The 19,499-nt window shown below is 30.3% G+C and overlaps 3 protein-coding genes across 5 annotated transcripts in view; all 3 read right to left on the reverse strand.

The window, feature by feature from the left end:
• Positions 1–2,546: 2,546 nt before the first annotated feature.
• On the reverse strand, positions 2,547–4,539 carry LOC101497800 (UPF0664 stress-induced protein C29B12.11c). Its single transcript, XM_004509571.4, has 5 exons — positions 4,317–4,539; positions 3,890–4,001; positions 3,192–3,263; positions 2,862–3,073; positions 2,547–2,761 (listed from the first exon to the last, which is right to left on the reverse strand). Exons 1-5 carry the CDS (start codon positions 4,430–4,432, stop codon positions 2,653–2,655), a joined length of 621 nt encoding a protein of 206 aa, XP_004509628.1. The 5' UTR covers positions 4,433–4,539; the 3' UTR covers positions 2,547–2,652.
• A 7,080-nt stretch (positions 4,540–11,619) lies between these two features.
• LOC101497241 (protein WEAK CHLOROPLAST MOVEMENT UNDER BLUE LIGHT 1-like) lies at positions 11,620–15,783 on the reverse strand. 3 transcript variants are annotated; one of them, XM_004509569.4, is made up of 4 exons: positions 15,564–15,783; positions 13,844–13,971; positions 13,616–13,765; positions 11,620–13,544 (listed from the first exon to the last, which is right to left on the reverse strand). In XM_004509569.4, exons 2-4 carry the CDS (start codon positions 13,868–13,870, stop codon positions 11,859–11,861), a joined length of 1,863 nt encoding a protein of 620 aa, XP_004509626.1. In that variant the 5' UTR covers positions 13,871–13,971; positions 15,564–15,783; the 3' UTR covers positions 11,620–11,858. The 3 variants fall into 3 exon arrangements, with proteins under 3 accessions (XP_004509626.1, XP_073219927.1, XP_004509627.1); XM_073363826.1 differs by lacking the exon at positions 15,564–15,783 and adding an exon at positions 14,449–14,564; XM_004509570.4 differs by lacking the exon at positions 15,564–15,783 and adding an exon at positions 14,342–14,563.
• A 498-nt stretch (positions 15,784–16,281) lies between these two features.
• LOC101496917 (plastidal glycolate/glycerate translocator 1, chloroplastic) overlaps positions 16,282–19,499 on the reverse strand; it is a 4,431-nt gene continuing 1,213 nt past the window's right edge. Inside the window, 7 exon segments of the mRNA XM_073363827.1 lie at positions 16,282–16,615; positions 17,080–17,209; positions 17,288–17,465; positions 17,786–17,895; positions 18,261–18,376; positions 18,568–18,829; positions 19,468–19,499. The exon segment at positions 19,468–19,499 is cut by the window's right edge and continues 5 nt beyond it. Coding sequence (XP_073219928.1) covers positions 16,465–16,615; positions 17,080–17,209; positions 17,288–17,465; positions 17,786–17,895; positions 18,261–18,376; positions 18,568–18,829; positions 19,468–19,499 — 979 coding nt within the window. The 3' untranslated portion in view covers positions 16,282–16,464.

Raw genomic sequence — 19,499 nt, forward strand, 5'->3', positions numbered from 1 at the left:
TTGATCTGCATCTATTTGTTGCATCAGATTTGCATCTGTTTGTTGCATCTGCATCTGAATGTCATTTTGCATAGCACCTTCATATATGACAAGTACTTGCATTTCATTATTGTTTTGAAAGGCTTAACACCCTCACATGGTTTGTTCCATTAGGCTTAACATCCTAAGCAGAATAATAACTCAAAGGCTTTATATCCTGAGAATGGTGAACTGTTAATCTATATCTTATGAAGAATCCAAATGCCTAACACTCAGGGAATGTCTTATCAATTTTATGATAATGTATATGTGTGCTTATCTATCTGCTTCTCTTAGTCTCTGTGCATTTCCTTTTGTTTTTACCTTCATATTTATTAAAAATAAAATAACTTAATAAGTTTGATAACTTAATAACTTATCATATTCAGGGGGAGTCCCGGAATATTGATTTATAAGTTTTCTTTTAAGAAGATCAAAGGAATATTAAGTTAAACAATTTTTTAGTATTACATTCAAGGGGAGCATTCTTTTAATTTTTTATGTGCAGGAAAATTATTCATTGATTGTATAGTTATTTATCATCATAAAAAATGAGGAGATTGTTGGTGCAAAATTAGTTTTAGCTACAATCGTCTAGTTGATGTTTTGATGATAACAAAGACAAACAAATGAAGAACAGTTATCACCTAATTGTATTTGTTAAGTGCACAGATTATCTTGATATATTCTAATTGCAGAAGTTGAGGCTTAGGAGGAAGAAGTAGATGCAGGTACTAAAGTTATAGTTACTCATTTGGATCATATCTCTCTAAGTGTTCTAAGTAACTTATCTATATTACCTTGATTGTTTACTTATCGGGACCTTCTCTAAGCAACGGAACACCCTATTTAGCTTATCTCTCACCTTTTATGGGGTTACCAATGCTACCTACCCACGGATGACCAACACTAAGAACGACACAACTCTAATAATACTAACTCAACTACCATAACCTCTTTACGAGGCTCTAATATCAAAGGGAAAGGAACATGAACATTTGGTTAAGGAAAAAAGCATTAAAGATGTAGCAAATAAATGCACGTAGAAACATAGAACACACACATAGATGGTCATAATTAAGAGTTATATAAGTGGCACATGATCACTTAAAAAAGTCACATGACTTTTTCTTCTAATATTGACCATCCATATATAGTTATGTGGTCAAAATTTCTAATATTGACCATCCATGATTAAGTGTTGCCTTTGATACGTAGCACACTCTGAAGTTGCCCTAACTCAACACATTCCAAAGTGCTGCCTCTGATACGCAGCACGCTCTAAAGTTGCCCTGATTCTGATAATGCAACAAAGGTGAAGCTACTCATGCCACTAATTCTAAGTCATGCAGCTTTGTATCTGCCTTTGACTCTGGTGTTCAAGCATCACATCATCTGATTCCAACAATCAAGCTAATGACTATGAAGAATAAAAGTCAATGATTTTGATGGAGAATAGACAACAACTCTAATGGAAGGTCAAAAGCTCTGATAGATTGAAAAACATATGGAATTGGACTTAGTTGTATCCTTGCTTCTAAAGGTCCAAAAATAAGCCCAAATTTTATTCCCTCCCAAATCCAATCAAGCGTAAGTTGGAAGATTTAAGGTGAATTATTCTTAAACGCAAGACAATATTTGCACAAAATCATTCTAGAAAATGTGCCTGGACCAAATTTGGAAAGGATTAAGCTCACAACGGTCATATTACAAATGTATTAATCAAAATTGTTTTTGGTGAAAATCTTTGTTAACCAAGCTACAAAGCAAATATAATTTAGAAAATCTTTGGGGTTGATGGACCTAATTAACTCTATAAATAGTGGATGAAGACTAAAGAAGGAACACAAGAACAACGAACTCAATTACTCAAAAATCATTACAAACTCAACTATTCAGAAAACCTTCGAAAGCTCAAATTTCTTAAGCATTCAAAGTTCAAAGGTTTAAGTTCTAGAAAAGCACTTATTCGAAATAAAATATTCTAAGTGCTTTAATGTTGAAAAATCATTGTAACAAATCTACTTAGTATAATTTTAAAGTGAATAACCTAACCTAAAAAATAGTCTTTTTAAAATTATATATATACTTAGTAAAAAAATATAAAATCTTATTTGCACCTTTCAAACACTCTTAAAGCCTCTATGCTATAATGACTACAAGTTTATCTCAAGGTGATTATTGTTTATAAAATACATTCAAAATTGTCTTTTTTTTTTACAAGTAAATTAAAAAATGTCTTAGACATTTGATGAAAAAATGTCTTAGACATTTGATGAAATAATTATTTTTTACCCTTTCGAAGTAATAATCTTAATGTGTGGTCCAATGCGCTTATAGTACAAATTTTAGTCCTTTCTTGGATAGTCCATATTCTTTCTTGTATTGTAGTTTCATATATCTGTTGACTGATCAGTCCCTCTCGATGCTTTCCCAGAATACCCTACGTCTCTACGTCACGTCGTAAAACGATACCCAAATTTTTTTTACAAATAAAATACAATTGATAAAATATTATTTGTTGATCATACATGAGAAATAGTTCCCTCATAATTTTATTTATTTCCATAATTTTAATACACGATATCCATATAAACATTTCTTGCATTAAGGTGAGCATAGTGCATTTCTAGCTCAAACATGACCTCCATCTGCCTGTGGCTGATATGTTCGACGCCTAAGTTGAGAATCAGCATTTGGTTGTTGCAGAAATATTCTTGTTGGATCATTAGGATCAACGTACCTGCATAATGTTTTCAATTGTAAATCCTTGGCTTCTGGATTATAAACAATGCAATCCACAACCTACAAACTTAACAAAAAATTTAAAGCTTAACACTTACGCGTGTCTCATCATCTCATCAACAGGAGTCTGAGATGCCTGCAGAGGATCCACACGAGTTTCTGTTGGTACATTAGCACGTTGATTATATTGTCTCACTGAAGCAATCAAATTGAAGAACAGAGGAATGAAGGTTCCACAGCCTCCCTCTTTGAATATGATCTTAAATGAGTGGGTGGAGTAAAGAGCTCTGTGTTGGTCATCTGGGACTACCTATGTTGAGATTGTAGAAAATTACAAGTTTTAGGACCAAAGGTTTTGATACAACAATAATAATGACAGAGTATAGAGAAACAAAACCAGGGTAGCAGATAATGGAAAATTAACTTACAGGCTCAACAAGTCCAGAAATATTGTTGCAGTGAAATATTGGTTGGTTAAATTTTTCACCATTGATGTACAACTGCATAAGGATAACCATAGTGTAGATGTCAAATAGAGTATATATGTCAATTGAATATTCATTGGAAAATAAAAATAAAATGGCGAAACACAGTTTATCCCCTTCAAGTATATAGCTGTTTTTCAACTTAATCCCCTTAAAAACAAAATAGCAACACTGAACTATCTTGAAATTTGATTTCAAGTGAAAAAGTAATAATTTTTGGAGGTTAACCTTTATACACTAATCTGACGCACTAACATAATAAAACCTACATTCTCAGTAATCAGCAAGTTAGCAAAAGGTATACACATTACACTCTTGGTATAATGATGCAAATTTGCCAAGAACATTCAACAGACCTATAACTGCACCCTCAAACTCATAGCATTCATAATGTCACATGGATCATAACAGAATATATAGAGAGAAAGCAACGGGAAAATAACACAAACTTAATTTGACATATAGTTGTACAAGCTATGCAGTGGTTCTGCTACTCATAGATCAATATATAGATTAATCAACATACTCAACATAGAGAAGGGTGCATTAAATCGTGTTAGAACAACAAGAACATCTATAATTTCGCTAAAACAGCAAACTTAGCAAACAATTTGAAGCAATGAAAGAATGGTATGACATACCAAAGGCATATCAAAAGCAATAAGGCCATCAACAGGAATTTTAGCAACAAAAACCATTCTTATATTTGACAAATAGATTATCCCCTTTGCTTTGAGACGACCCCCGTGATTTCTGAAAATTCATGAAGAAGTTAATAACAAAATGATGAATATAACAAACTGTATTATGAGATTGACTGAAACAAAAAGTGAAATCATACATTTACAAGATGACATGAAACAATCATCATAAATCCCATACATTTTCTTTCTTTATTTCAAAATCAACAAACAATTCCTATTGGAACTGCTGAAATAGAAAATTAAAGTATTGCATCATCAGTCTAAAGTAAATATATAGTAGTAATTTAAATAATAAGTTTGTTTTGTGAGCATAATTAAACCTAATAATTGAAAATTGAATAGAAGTAATAATAAAGGGAATTACCCAGCGGAAGGAATCTTGTCGACCTCGAATTCAACGCCATCTCTTGCCAATACAAACATCTCGCTGACGAAAGGAACCGGCATCCCGTTAGGGAAGAGTTGAGGATTCAACGCCATCTCTTTAGAAATCCCAAATTGGTTGAATAGATCAAATTCACCTTCGAATGTTTAAAGGATTTAAACCAACGCGTTCACGGTTTCCAGAACAACCTAGACCTCTAAACAAATATTTAAATAAGATTTACCATGCCTCCTATAAATAAATTATAATCAATAAATTCACTCTAAAATTATAATATACAATATTAATATCATATATTTAATTATAGTGTTACTTCAAAAGTTGTAGCATAAAAGTTGACATAAATATTGTTTTGAATGATATTTTATAATTTTAATAATGTATTTATTAATTTATAAAATTCAATTAATTTAATATATATTTGTAATTTTATGGATTAATTTACATATTCATTTTAAATAAATGCTATAAGATTTGATGGTAAAATTCGATATAAAATTTGCACAAATAATTCAATATAATATTTATCAAAGCTCATGCACATTCGATATATACGATTTAATAAGTGAATTACTTAACACTTACGGTTATAATTTCAAAAGATAATTATTTAAAATCATGTTCATGAGCAAACAAAGTAATTAATTGAATGATTTTATTTGTATATATGTAAAATATTCTTTTTATTTGTGCATTCGATTAAATTACATCAATTAAATATTTATAGAGATATTTTAATAATTAATCTAAAAAGTAACATGATGATATAATTTAATTAGAGGTATAAACTTAAGAATTAGAGATTCGGATATCCAACTAAACTCATATGTAGTTACAAATTTACCAATAAATTTACACCATCACTATATAGAAATTAATCTCATAATTAAATAGTGATATTTCCTGTTGAAATGAGTTAAAATAATTTCACTATTTAATTTATAGATTTTATTGAATTCAGGTAATAGTTATATAAAAGTATTATGCATTTTTAAAATACAAACATAAGTTTTTTTCTTAAATTTTATTTTATTGCTTAGCAAGTTTTGAAAGATTTTGTATTAGATATATTTGAATATAGTTAGATAATTGTTAGAATTAGATTAAAATAATTTAAAATTAGTTATGATTAAATGAAATATAGTTATATTAATTATTTAATGGGTAATATATAAAATGTATATAATCATAATTCTTAATGTAATATCAAACCAATAATCATTCCGTTGCATTTTCTTTTGAGACAAACTTTTTCTTCGTCTTTTTCTCCCTTAAAATGAATTCATATCAAGAATTGTTTTAACGAGAGAGAGAGCACTCCATAAAATCAGTGAAGATTCCCTTTTTATATAGATATTGGCTCCATATTTGTGATTTTTTTTTCTCATTTTATTTCCACCCAAAATTCTATACATGTTATACACCTTTCTCATTTTTTTTTTCTTCTCGAGAAATAGTAACAATACAATTCTAAGATTATCTGCAAGCCATTTCCATGTTGACCTCTACCATAGTTGCATCTCATAGAAGAAATTTCCAAACCAAAGTTAATATGTTCTTTAAAAATTTGAGTTTTAAGATTTGGTTTGATTATTATTGTTTTTTAATCCTATTTGGATAAAAAAAATGACTATTTTATTATCATAAAAGGTCGAAGAAGAAATCATTGGTTGTTCTTCTTTTTATTTACGTCAGTTTTCATTTATTTAAGTGTTTGGTATTATATTATTATATTGTTTTTATCACGTGGTAGTTAAATATTTTTTTCTCTATTCGTAATTTAATATTTATTTTAATGCTTTTATTTTAAAGTGGTTAAAGTTTGTTAGTTAAATTTAATATTTTGAAGATTTATTATTGGAATTTTTATTTTATTGGAGTGAGTTGTGGATACTTAAAGATTTTTAAGTTAGTCAAAAATAGATAGAAGACTTCAATCACATCTACGCACTTCGGCCGTTATCACTTTCTACATCAACTTTCTAATATGATTACGACTTATATTATTTTCTTTGTAATTTTATTTCAGTAGTTACATTGTATTTTTATGTTTTTTTTTTCTTGTATTGTATTCTTTTTTTTTCAATATAAAAATTGTTAATCCACTTCCAATTTATGGAGCAGTTAGATATAGTTAAATATAGTTAGATATGAGTTATAATTAGATTAAGGTAGTTAATTTCTGGAAATGTTAGATATAATTGAATATAATTAGATATAAATTAGAATTAGATTAAGGTGGTTATGTTAGTTACCTTAAAGACACTATATAAAAGTGTATCATACACTATGGTACTTCACATTATCATTTCAAATTTTATATTAGGTTGTAATTAAATTATATAACTCCCTTTATATTTCCCTGTTACAAATAATTCCTAAAAATTTCATATGTTTGAACCAACACTATTTCAACACAATATTGGGGAATACGGTTGTCAATGTTATTTTTCTTTTACCTATATTGTAGTGTTTTTGCTAACTTAAATTTTTTGTTAAAGTATATATAAGTAAATTTTGAAATAACTCAACATAATTACAATATATAATATATAGGATAAGTGAAACTCCACCATTTCAAAATTGGATCAGATCATAAATAAATATCACAATGAAGGGGTCGTAGTCATCTACAACCCTTTTCATGGGATAAAAATATATCTATTTATATTTTTCTGAATAACTATTAGACGGATATTCAGCATATTTTAAAATATTCACGAATATGTACAAATATTTATAAATATTATATTTTGAAAAATATAATATTTTTTTCTAAAAAATTTATATTTTGTTACAATTATATAGAATGTTTCTCTTTTTTTTTTCCTGCTCAAAAAATATTAATACAAAAAAAAAATACATTAACACAAACATAATGCGTTATCCTATAATTTTTCTTTTTTCTTTTACAATTAATGATAAAATATCTTAGTAATTTTATTAATTTGCCAACGTCTACTGAGATATGCAAGTGTAGATACAATTTCATATACATATGTATTTATTAACTAACAGATAGTTAAAATATTCATTTATTCTACTCTTAGATCGTTGTTAAACTACTTGTTTGTAACTGTCACGAATTTTAATATTCCAATGTTTAATTATTATTTAAATTTAACCTTTTGGCGAGTTCATGTGTCATAAAGTAATTGTACCGCTGAAGATATTCATTTTCTCATGGAAGCTATTTAACGATAGGTTGTCCAAAAAGTCCAATCTAATTTGATGCGACACGTTGTCTACAGAGGCTCAGATGTACAATAGTGGGTGTGGTGCTGTGGAATTGTCACAACATTTATTTGTAGATATTTTTCGAAAACTGTGGTCAATGATTCTATATTGGTTTGGGGTTTATGTAACGTTCCCATATCATATTAGCTCGTGTACTTATGTTTTCTCCAGTTTATTTATTAGGGATAAAAGACTTTGAGATTGCTTGATTGTGGTATGGAAAATTAGAGTTCGGAGTACTTGACGCGCTAGAAACTTTTGTGTTTTCGTATTAGGTTTTTGTCTTGGTCATAACATCAATACAATATCAAATGTTTTTAGGTTGATTTGCATCAATGGTTGAACAATCCCCTTAGTTATTTAGAGATTAATATTTATGAGTAGTTATGTTTGTATTTGTTAGATGTTCAAGAGGGTGGTGATCTCGCCCTTCTTTAAGTGGAGTTGTACTTTGTTGGACTTTAGTCCTTTGAATCCTAATTTTGACATAATTAACAACATACAATATTCATACATCATATGATAAATCTAACAGTTTAATTGAGCAAGATTTCAGGAACCATAATCCAATCCTACACACTTGGATCAAATTGCTTGGAACACAAGAAATCAACAAAAGTTGAATTCTGACTATGTAAATCGATTGGGAAATCGATTTCATAACAAGGGTGTAAGGAAATCTTAAGTGTTTGTAAATGTGAAATCGATTAGCTTAATTAAAAATGAAAACTGCACAAGTCAGTAGCACTCTGATTTGGAGAGTAATCGATTGGGAAATCGATTGAACATTTCACAAATTAAACCTGATGGTAACACATCGATTGGTAAATCGATTGGATAAGTCACAGTAGCACTCCAGTGCTGAGGGAATCGATTGGCAAATCGATTAACAAAGTATCATTTGAAAAAATGACCTCACCTGTGACAAATATAATCGATTGGACAATCTATTGTTGAAATTTTCAATTCTGATAAAGTTTGGTTGCAATCGATTGGGAAATCGATTGAACTAAACACTAGGTAAGAACTTTTCAGGAACATGCTACCAAAGCGATTGACAAGTCGATTGACATCAAATAACTGAGTCACTGTTTTGAATTAAATCGATTGGCAAATCGATTGACATTAAAACTGAGTCACTGTTCTGAATCAAATCGATTGACGAATCGATTGACATCAAAAAACTGAGCCACTGTTTTGAACACAATCGATTGGCAAATCGATTGAAATAAACTTTTTGAAAACACAGTGAACTCTGAGATTGTGACCAAATCGACTCTGTGTTTTTATACATCGACTCTGAGATTTGGCAAATCGATTGAGTAATCGATTGAAATTACTTTTATTGAAACAGTTTCCCAGAAATCGATTAGGAAATCGATTTATACAAGTCTGGACATGTTCTACTGAAAAGTGTTGCTTTTAAAGAATCGATTGGTAAATCGATTAGCTTGTATAGTTTCAAGATTAAAGAAAAACAAGACTCGCGATAATCGATTGGCAAATCGATTTAGCACCTTTTATAACTTTACAAAATCGATTGGGAAATCGATTTCGTAGTTGGTTTTTCAGAAACTATATAAACTGTCTTTCAATCTTTATTCATATAACAATTCATAACTTTCATAATTTCTCATAATGCTCTTAACTGTTCATAACAACAAACTAACAACTTCATAATTGTGATTACAGATCTCAATACAGTTTGTTGACAATCTAAGAGAAATGATAATGTGCTCAAGAACAATCCATGAATATCCAGATTTGTGAGGAGCAACATTCATAAAGATTGAAGACTCTTTTGTTTTACATCTTTTATTCATTCTGTAATAAATCTTTGAAACGAAACGAACGCTAAAAACCCAGCTAGAAACTGGTGGCTACTTTCTTGGGTGAGAGGTCTCAACAAGAAAGAGTCGTACTTTGATTTTGTGTTAGGCTGTCGATTGTCTACAAGGATCAAAGGGTTGATAGAAAGCCAGCTAGAAACTGGTGGCTACTTTCTTGGGTGAAGAGTGTTCAACAAGAAAGAGTCGCACTGTGATTCTGTGATAGGCTGCTGAGTGTCTACAAGGATCAGAGGGTATTCAATAGGAAAGAGATCATTAAGATAGATAGGTTTCGGGGAGGAAACTGGACAATCTGTAATTGATTCTTTCTATTGGAGAAGAAAATCTGAAATCCGTTTGGATTTTCAGGACTGGATGTAGGTTGTCAAGTTGACAACTGAACCAGTATAAATCCTTGGTGCAATCTTCTCTAACCCTTATCTCCTTTGATTTACTATCTTGATATATCTGTATATGTGATTAAAATTGGATGCATGTTAAACATATTATGTAATAAGTAATATTGTTTAATCTGATAATTTGACTTGTATGCATCTTGATTAATCTCATATTAATCTAATAAAACTTGCTAATCTTGTATGCCACAATTTAATTTCCGCTGTGTGTATGAAATTGATTTAATTTCATAAAGAACTGATACATTCTGATATATTCCGCTTATTACGAGGTCAAAGATACCAACATACTTGAGATCAAAATTGTCAAATTCGAGTTTTAAGTAAATTTATTTTGACTAAATGAATTCGATAGGTAAATTAGCCGAATTCACCTTATATTAAAATAATATTAAAATTAATATATAAATCATATATATATTTTTATAATAGAATAAGTCTATCGATAATTCAAACTTTCGACTCAATTATAAAATAAAAATATACAAAATCACTATAAAATTTCATACTCATAAAATAGTATCAAATCAAGGTGACGGTGAAGATGAAGGCGCACAAGAGTTCAAAGCAAGAAGAAAAGAACAATTTGTTTGAGTTTGAAAAGAGTAAACGTTAGTACAAAGCGTGTTGGAGAAGACTAAAAAAAAGATGAGTGTTTTAAATTGAACTTAAAAAATTGAACATCTTTTAAAGTTAGGGTAATATAAGTGTATTCTCCAAATTCAATCGAATTTACTGTAAATTTACAAATTCACCTGCGTTAATTCGATCTTTAGAATAAAATTATCAATTTTCAAATCTACCAATGAATTAATATGTTTTTTGCAACTTAACCCATAAATTCATATAAATTTACTTATGAATATGTATGAATATGTGATTTTGATAACTTTACTTTGAGATTTTAAATTTTTTTTAGTGATTAATATTTATAGGGTGTTTTCTTATTACATTCTGTGGTCCAGATAAGTTTTATTAATATATTTTGGTTTATAAAAAACTTACAGTAGTTAATACTTTTAGTTGAATCTTATGTTTTTACAATTTATTTATTTGTGGGTGTTTGTTTCATTGTAGTGAGAATAATTAATTAATGCTTGCAAAAAAAAAAAAAGTGAAAATAATTAATGAGATGGTGGAGGTTTTCTTTTTTTACTCAAAGGGAGTGTGGAGGTTAAAAATTTGCATTCCGATATGTGTTACATAGTTACAAAAAATAATTTTCATTTATAGAATATATTTAGGAACAAAATAACTACCAGTTTTTCATGCTTTAGTATCCAATGAAGAGGGTGGGGAGAAAGTTGTTGAGAACAAAATTATATAACTATTTCTGTATTCTACTGTTCTAATACTTTTATAAATATTTTCTAGGAATGTCATAAGTTTGAATTAAACACTCTTTTTAAACAATAGTAAATGAGAATAATTAATATCACCAATATTTTTTAATTAAAAGAAACGATAAAAATAATGAATATAAATAAACAAATTCATAACAAATTTAAATGATAATATAACATAAAAATAATAATATTGTTATAAATATGACAAAATTCAAATGTATGAAATATATATGTATTTAGATCTATAATATTAATAATAATGTCGGTTGAAATCTATAGTAAATCAAATTTATAATGTCGGTTGAAATCGGTTGAAATCTATAATAAATCAAATTTGTAATGTCATATGAGAATGAATGAATCAAATCTCTAGATACTAAACACTAGAAAACAAATTTCTATTTGAGAATGAGTAAACCAAATTTCTAGAAACTAAACTCTAAGCATAGGCAAATAAAAGTAAAAGTAGAGTCATATGTGCCTTTTTCATTAATGAATAGAATGATGAAAATTTGGTGATGGAAGCTGAAATATTGAACAATATAGCATCTTAATTAGCTATAGGGCTATAGCCTTTATACATACAATAAATGATCTTATTTCCTTCATGCAACAAAAGAATTGAATACAAACTCTCACATTTTAGAAGACAATAAAAATAACTCCATCAGAAATAAGACTTTAGTGTTACATTCACTTGCTGCTTGGGTGTGTTTTCCTCTTTGCAAAGAACATGATAACCTTTGAAGGAAAAAGTGATTTCTTCTTCTTCTTTTTGTTCTTTCCATCTGAAGCTGAACCACTTTCATGACTATTATCTGAAGTAGCTTTTCCCTTTGAAGAGTTTGATGAATCATTAACAGACATAGTTGCATCAGCATTGTTATTAATTTCACTACCTTTCCTTTCTTCCTCTTGTTCAGCTTTCCATGTTCTCAACTCATGTTCAACAGCTGATTTTCCTTCAGAAGCTTTCTCAGCATTCTGAGTAGCAATCTTCAATGATTCCCTTCTCACACAAAGCTCTTCATTCAACTCTTCCAACTTCTCCAAGCTTCTCAGTTCAGATTCCTTTGCTATCTCAATTTGAGTGTTAGCAGCTGCAATTCTTAGATTAGCTTGTTCTTCAGCTTTTTGTGTTCTCTTACTCAGCTCATGATACTCATCAAGTGTAAGTGTAACCAATGAAAAAGAATCTACAACATCATTGTTGTTTCCTCCTCTAGTTGATTCACTTCTCTCCAATGCTTTGATGGAATCTTTAGCTAACTTTTCAGAAACTTGAGCAGCTCCTATTTCCTTTTGTGTTGCTAGTAATCTAGTTTCCAATGTTGCAGCTCTTGCTTTGGCTTGTTCAGCTTCTTCTTGTGCTTCAACAAGTTCAGCTTGAGCAGCTTGAGCTAGTGATTTGGCTTCATCAGCTTCTTGTGCTGCTGCTTGAAGTTTCTTAGGTAGCTGAGCCATAACCTCTCTTGCTTCAGTTTCTTGCATTTGAAGAAAAGCTATTGCTGATTTTGACTTCTCTAGTTCAATTTGAAGATTTATGAGTTTAGAAGAAGCTTTTTGTTCACTTTCCTTAAGTTCATTGAGAATCAATTTCTCTTCTTCAAGTTCTGATTGAAGCAACAATGAAGCTTCTTTCAAGGTGTTAACCTCAGCAGTTGCTTTCTCAATGTTAATCTTCACTTCCTCAAGTTCTTTCTTTGTTTCTCTATTGTTTTCATCCTCAAGTTTTGATTCCATGTATGCTGCTAATTCAGCTTTCAAATCAAGCAACAAAGAGGAAGATGCTTCCAATTTGGATTTAAGAACTCTAGCTGATAAAACTTGTTGGTTAAGTAACTCTAGCTCCTCTTCGGATCGTTCGAGTTCGAGCTTCCAGTTCTGAGTTTCTTCATCAATGACACCTGATCTTTGTTCCTCGGCTTCCAAATGCTCGGTTCGAGTCGATTTCAATGACTCCTTTGTTGCAATTAACTCAGCTGTCAAATCTTCCACTGCTTTTTCAATCTCTTTTGATGCTGCAATAGCTTCTTCAGCATTGTTGATAGCTCCATCTCTTCCATTCACCATAGAATCATACTCTTTCCTCATTGACTCCAATTCCTTCTTCAGATTTTCCAATTCCGAAACCGCTTCACTATGCATAGATTTTTCAACCTCAAGCTGTGCTTTGGCTTCAAAACTGGCTTCATCTGCAATGTCTTGCTCCAACTCCTCGATTTTGCGAATCACGAGTTCCGCTTCTTCTTTTACCTCAACCTCATCTCTTTCTACACTTTCTAAGTTCAGTCTGAGTTCTTCTATCAGTTTTTTTGTGCTTTCCAATTCCTCAGCTGTGTTTTGTTTTCCAAATTCATGTCCTTCAAGCTTGCTACTCTGTTCATCCAAAACAATCAATTAAATAGCATATTGCAGAACAATAGCCACTATTTAATAACATTATATACCTCAAGACTCTGAGTTCTACGGGTTTTCCAATCCACTATTCCTCCAAATTTTGACACAGCATCTTTCACAGATTCAAAAGGTGCTGCTGTATCAATCACATGCTTAAGAGCTTTCATAGATTCATAATTTGGTGAAGTTTCATCACCAGTCTGATTCATTGAGGGAAGGCATTATCAGAATATTATTAGTGCAATCTTCAATATTTGATTCAGTAAAGTAAACTTTACCTTGGGGGATTCTGGAAGTGGCTCCATAGATTATTATATTTTTTATTTTCAAAGTGACACCTCTTCTTTAATAGTACTATTTGTCACAGAATCTGCTCCAAATTAGCAGTTAGGAGTGCCACCAAAATCTGAAATTCAAATTATTATTATTATTATTAGAAAACAAACAAGTTATTATATAATATGTATGCTGTGAAACTTTTTCACAATGTAAATGGCGTCTGCAACAACAATCGCTAATGAAATATAAAAGTTTTAGAGGTCTCTGCAAGCGTGCATTGTCACATTAGCCCGCATTTTGACACAATATCAAAGTTCATATACCGCAATTCAGAATCATTTTTGCCGTAACATGCAGCTCTATATTTTTCATTAAAAAATAAAATATATATTTTGCTATAAACCAACATAATGTTTAAAAGACAATATGCTAAAGGACTTAATTTTACCATGAAAAGAAAAGCATAAGGATATTTGGATAAAATAAATGCTTCAAACCTGAATTAGAACTGAGGAACCAAAGAATGAAGGAAATGAATGGTAATGACTCAAAAAAGAAAATGAGAAAAAAATAATATTATGGTGCATGCCATAAGGTACGTTACTTTTGATAAGATGAAGGGAGGATAATTAATTATTTGCATTATTAATTTGCAACCTCTCCATTATTAATTATGTGTGTTTGAAATTCATGCAACGTCCCCTATAAACTACAACCTCTAGTACTCTGGCTGGCTAAGGGAAAACAAAACCACATTTATGTTATGCACGTGTGGTGTTGGATCACCACACCTTATCATTTTTCCACCACTATTTTTGGTATATTGTCTACCACCGTTAAATTAAATAATCCTAGATTGGTTTAGTCAATTTTATCTTTCATTTATCACATAAAAATAATTTAAAAAAATTAATCTATATTTTTTGGAATTTTAAAAATATAAAAGAGAAAATATCATTAATTATATTTCGATTAAAAAATCAAAGTTGTGAAACAAAAATAAAAATCTTAAAAGATCAAAGATGCAGAAGAAGTACAATACAATATTAATACTTGTTCATCTTTAAAATTGCAGACACACACAAAATTAGGAGAAAATTGTACAAAATTGAAGTGCATTTTCATAGATGTTTTTAGTGTAATTTTTAATTTAAATATATACCTTTAGTAATTAAAATAAAATTTGAAAATATTATGAATTAGAAAATTATTCATCATTAATTATGAATATTTTAAGTTAGAAATACACATAACATTTTCCCCTTAATTGTTAGCAAGAGATACATGAGTTTTTGAATATCCCTTTTCTATTAAAAAAAAAAAGTCCCCTTTTTCAATATCTTTTTCAAATTTTAATACCGCGTATACCCTTTCTCCTTGATCAGAAACAAAACAATAACAAAAAGTTACAAGTTTATTGGAAGAAATTGTTATTATATTTTATCACAAACCAAAACAATTAATGAATATAGTTACTATTCAAATTTCAAAAGGACTTAATTATGTTCCAAACAATAAAATACTAATCATGCGAAGAAGAGGATAAAATTTGATAAAAACCCGTTAATCATATAACATCGTGTTATAATAACAATGATAAGAACAATTAAGAATTAATGCATATGCATGCAACATTTTATACAATCACAAAAAAACAAAAAGACATGCAACAAATTAATCAAATTAAATAAATAAAAAAGGTGAAAGAAATTAATGAACCTGGAAAATTAGAAATGAAGAACTCCTAAAAAAATGAAGAGAAAGAGAGAAAAGAAATAGTAATAATAATGTGATAAAAGAATTAAATGAATTAAGAGGAGAAGGAGAAAGAAAAATGAAAAGAGAAGGTTTAATTAATAATATGGTGGAAGGAATTGTTGAGGCGGTGAAGAAGGAAGGAACAGCTCATTACTTCTCTTCCTTCCAACTCATCACATCATACAATACAATGCAAATATGCAATGCAATTGCATGTTAACATATCATTACACGATTAACATTAAATCATATTCAAACACGTGTTGGGACACAACATGTCACACTTTTTTCCACCACCTTCTCTTACATATCTAATCTAAATTAACACATATTTGTTAGTTTTTTTTACTACCACATCCTAATTAATATCCTCTTCATTCATTCAATAATATTTTTTTTAACAAATTATGTTATGCTATAATAATATATTATTTTAAAAGAAATTTTACATTTAAATTTACTTAACTTTTGTCCCAAGATATCCATATGCATATGTTACGGGTGGCATAGGTTGATTTAGGAAGGTAGGTTGAAAAATGAAAATCTCAACATATTTTGTCAAAGGTTGGTTCATAAAATAACAAAGTATAAAGAAAAACATTTAAATTAAAATGTGGTGATGATTAGATGGGTTGGTGGATTGACAGACAAAAAATAATATAAATTAAAAATCATATAATTAACTTAAATATGCTATAATTATAAATCATAAATGAACAGATTATTACATCCTATACAATTGACAAAATGACACTACTTACTAAATTATGCTTAATATTTCTCTATACATTTGTACAATGTACATCCACCATATAAACAAGGAATGAAAATAATATAGCACGTTTCAATAAATATGACAATTTCAGCCAACAATTGCAAGCAAGCTTTGTCTGACAACTGGAATTGAACATAGTATAGATCCAAATATGCCATTCAGAGCATAAGCAATGGCACAAAATGGGAGAGCTTCAGGTTCCTTTGCAGACAATGCTGCTGTTCCAAGCCCATGTGCACTGTAAAAACATTATTCAACACCAAATTATCAAATATGCATGAAGAACAAAATAGTCTGTATACTGTATGATACTATAATATTATGAAGCACAAAAATTATTATTGACACTTCAACACTGACAATAACTTGTGAAAATGAATGTAATAAATGTGCCGGTGTCGTGTGCTATAGAGTTAGATTCAGTACAAGTTCTTTTTATCAATCCCATTTCATTTTTTTTAGAATGACATGGGAATCGTAAGAGTCCAAATGCAATGTTTTAAAAATCAAACCGAACGGTTCAACTGTGATTCGACACTGTCTACCTACAGTTCTATTGCTTTTTTGTTTTCTCGGTTCGAGCAGTTGAAGTATGACCCAGAAACCATGTCTGGTTTGGTTTTTAAAACATTGAATGTTAGTGTGGGATGCAGAGAAAAATGGTTTTTGGTAAGCGAACAACATAATGGTTACTGAAAATACCTTGAAGCAGTTGCTATTCCTCGAGCAATCGGATCACTAAATCTGAGCCGATCAAGAGTTGCTTGCACGAAATTTGCACCAACCAGACCAGTTACTACAACCACTGCTGCTGTGAGAGATGGATTGGCCCCTGTAGACAGAAAGAGAGAATTTTCAAAGTATAATTCAAATTTTAGAGCGTCCCTTTTTTTAAGGTTGCGATATTTACCATCAAACATGGACACAATGCTGAGTGCTAATGCAACTGTGATACATCTGGGTAGAATGGACACAGTTAAGGACGGTTCTAATTGAAGAAGGCGTCCAACAAGTGCGGTTGAGTACAGCGAGAATATTGTTGAGATGATGACAGAGGTGAAAATCTCAGCCGCGTGCCTTTTTACAAGCTGAATATGGTACACAAATCAATGGTTTAGCAGTTATTTAACGACAGTATGAGAACAAAAATGTAGCACAATATGTTTTCTATTTGGCTAAATGATTGGCAGGTTAATTAAGTGTGTGCAAGGAAATGATATGTACATAATTCTATGCTCTTCAAGTTTGAATTAATATATATTCAAGCAATGATTATATCATTCATCATCCATAGGCCTTTGCTAATTTATCAAGAATAAAAAGGAAAAAGTAAATAAAAAATATGCTGTAAAACCAATTGAGAGCAATGAGATATTGTTGTATTCATCTGCTTATTAGGTCAGTTTACCTTTCTTTGCTTGAACATAGAGAAGGAAAAGGAGAGAATAACAGATCCCAAAAATCCCATTAAAATGTCACCAGCTCCAGGATTGGTGGATGCTTTGGTAAGGTAATATCCTATGAATGTTGAGACAAAAGTCAACAGAAACTAAAGATATACATGAGTTTGAAACTAAACTGTTTAAATTACTCCAATCATCTTTACTGTCTCCTAATCTCCTCTACTATTATATTTCCTCTTATGGTTATTACTGTCCTAGTAAAAAGTTTTATAAACCATATTCAAACAGTTCAATTTGCGTTAGTTAACTTCCAAGCAGATTTGAAACGCTTGACTGTTTGTCATTCGGTGTTTGCAATGAGAATAGTAGTTTCAAACTTGTTTTGAACTTGAGTTTCATTTCCTTGTTGAGTGAGCAACTAAAACTAGCACAACTTTCATAATAATATAGTAATAATTAAATAGTTAGTTTCAGGCATACCTAGAACAGGATCAAGCCCTAACTTCGAAAAATACCCGAAAGCAAATGCCGTCAAATCTGCTGATAGTGCACAGCAAATTATAGGATGGAAAACCTTCTTCACATTCGACGGCAACCTGAAAAAAAAAAAACAGCAAGAATGAATCAACTTCTCGTAAAGACTTGAATTGCGTGCCATAACAGTTATAAAATTCGAATAGCATAAGCATGTGAGTGACAAAAGAATAATTGTTTTCCAATTACAAGCCAATGGTGAAAAAGAAATTGGCAATTTGAAGATCAGTAGTAAAAATGAATATGTATTTACCCAGAACCAACTATGTAGCCTAACACAGTGGCCGCAAGCAAAAATGGAAGGCATGTTCTGGCACTTGTTCCCAGTAATGTTGGATAAAATAGTGCACTAACAAATGATATCAGGAGAACAGCAGTCCATGTCCACACTTCAAGGGTAGAAAATGGTGATGGCTTTCCCATAGGCTCAGCGTCTACCAATGTCGTTTTCACAGCTTTTCTTACTGCTATAGCTGTGAAACCAGCAACACAAAGTGTAGCAAACCATCCTCCAACTGAACAAACATTATAAACATCAGCATTCAAACATCAAGCATGCACCAAAATATGATTATTGTACAAGAAATGTAGATTTTGAAAAGAAAAAGTGGAGAGGGGAAGATTTGTCATTAAAGTGTTTAAAATGTCATAAATTTTAAATAAAAAATGATGAGGTTCTCAAATAATTTAATAATCTGCAAGCCATTGATCAGCATACCCAAATTCTTATAAATTGTTGATTGAAGGTTCTCAATCTATGTAGCATCGACACTTCAAGTTGAAAGTGTGTTTTATTGTAAGACATGTTCGGTGTCTGACACTCGTATGAAATTGTCCCACGTGGTTACATTCGACCACTTCCATTTTTTCAAATTATTACAGGTGTTTACCTGTCAGTGTTGTTGTTTGCCTAGTGTCTGTTTTAGTGTTTTGTAGCTCTCAATATTAAGGATTATTTTGAATTATGATCGTTTCAGAGACACAATTGCTTGATCCCTTCCATTTCAAGGATTAGCATGCCGATTCACTCACAATGCAAGATCAGAGTAACTTAGCCAAACAAACAATAAATAAAGAGCAAATAACCAAACAAAATAAAACTAGACACACATGAAAAGAAATCCAAATAATGAGTTGTTATACATGCACCAACCTACAATAAGGCTAATTTTGATGCCAGAAGCA

This window comes from Cicer arietinum, chromosome 7 (assembly GCF_000331145.2).
Source record: "Cicer arietinum cultivar CDC Frontier isolate Library 1 chromosome 7, Cicar.CDCFrontier_v2.0, whole genome shotgun sequence".
Taxonomy (NCBI): domain Eukaryota; kingdom Viridiplantae; phylum Streptophyta; class Magnoliopsida; order Fabales; family Fabaceae; genus Cicer; species Cicer arietinum.

Excerpts from the sequence above, each read along its gene's own strand:
- LOC101497241 (XM_004509569.4), bottom strand. The coding sequence starts at position 13,870 with ATGGAGCCACTTCCAGAATCCCCCAAG. Across the intron at positions 13,766-13,843 it reads CACTTCCAGAATCCCCCAAG|ACTGGTGATGAAACTTCACC; the intron begins GTAAAGTTTACT and ends TCAATGAATCAG. Across the intron at positions 13,545-13,615 it reads GTAGAACTCAGAGTCTTGAG|AGTAGCAAGCTTGAAGGACA; the intron begins GTATATAATGTT and ends TTGGATGAACAG.
- LOC101497800 (XM_004509571.4), bottom strand. The coding sequence starts at position 4,432 with ATGGCGTTGAATCCTCAACTCTTCCCTAACGGGATGCCGGTTCCTTTC. Across the intron at positions 4,002-4,316 it reads GACAAGATTCCTTCCGCTGG|AAATCACGGGGGTCGTCTCA; the intron begins GTAATTCCCTTT and ends ATGAATTTTCAG. Across the intron at positions 3,074-3,191 it reads TTTCTGGACTTGTTGAGCCT|GTAGTCCCAGATGACCAACA; the intron begins GTAAGTTAATTT and ends ATCTCAACATAG.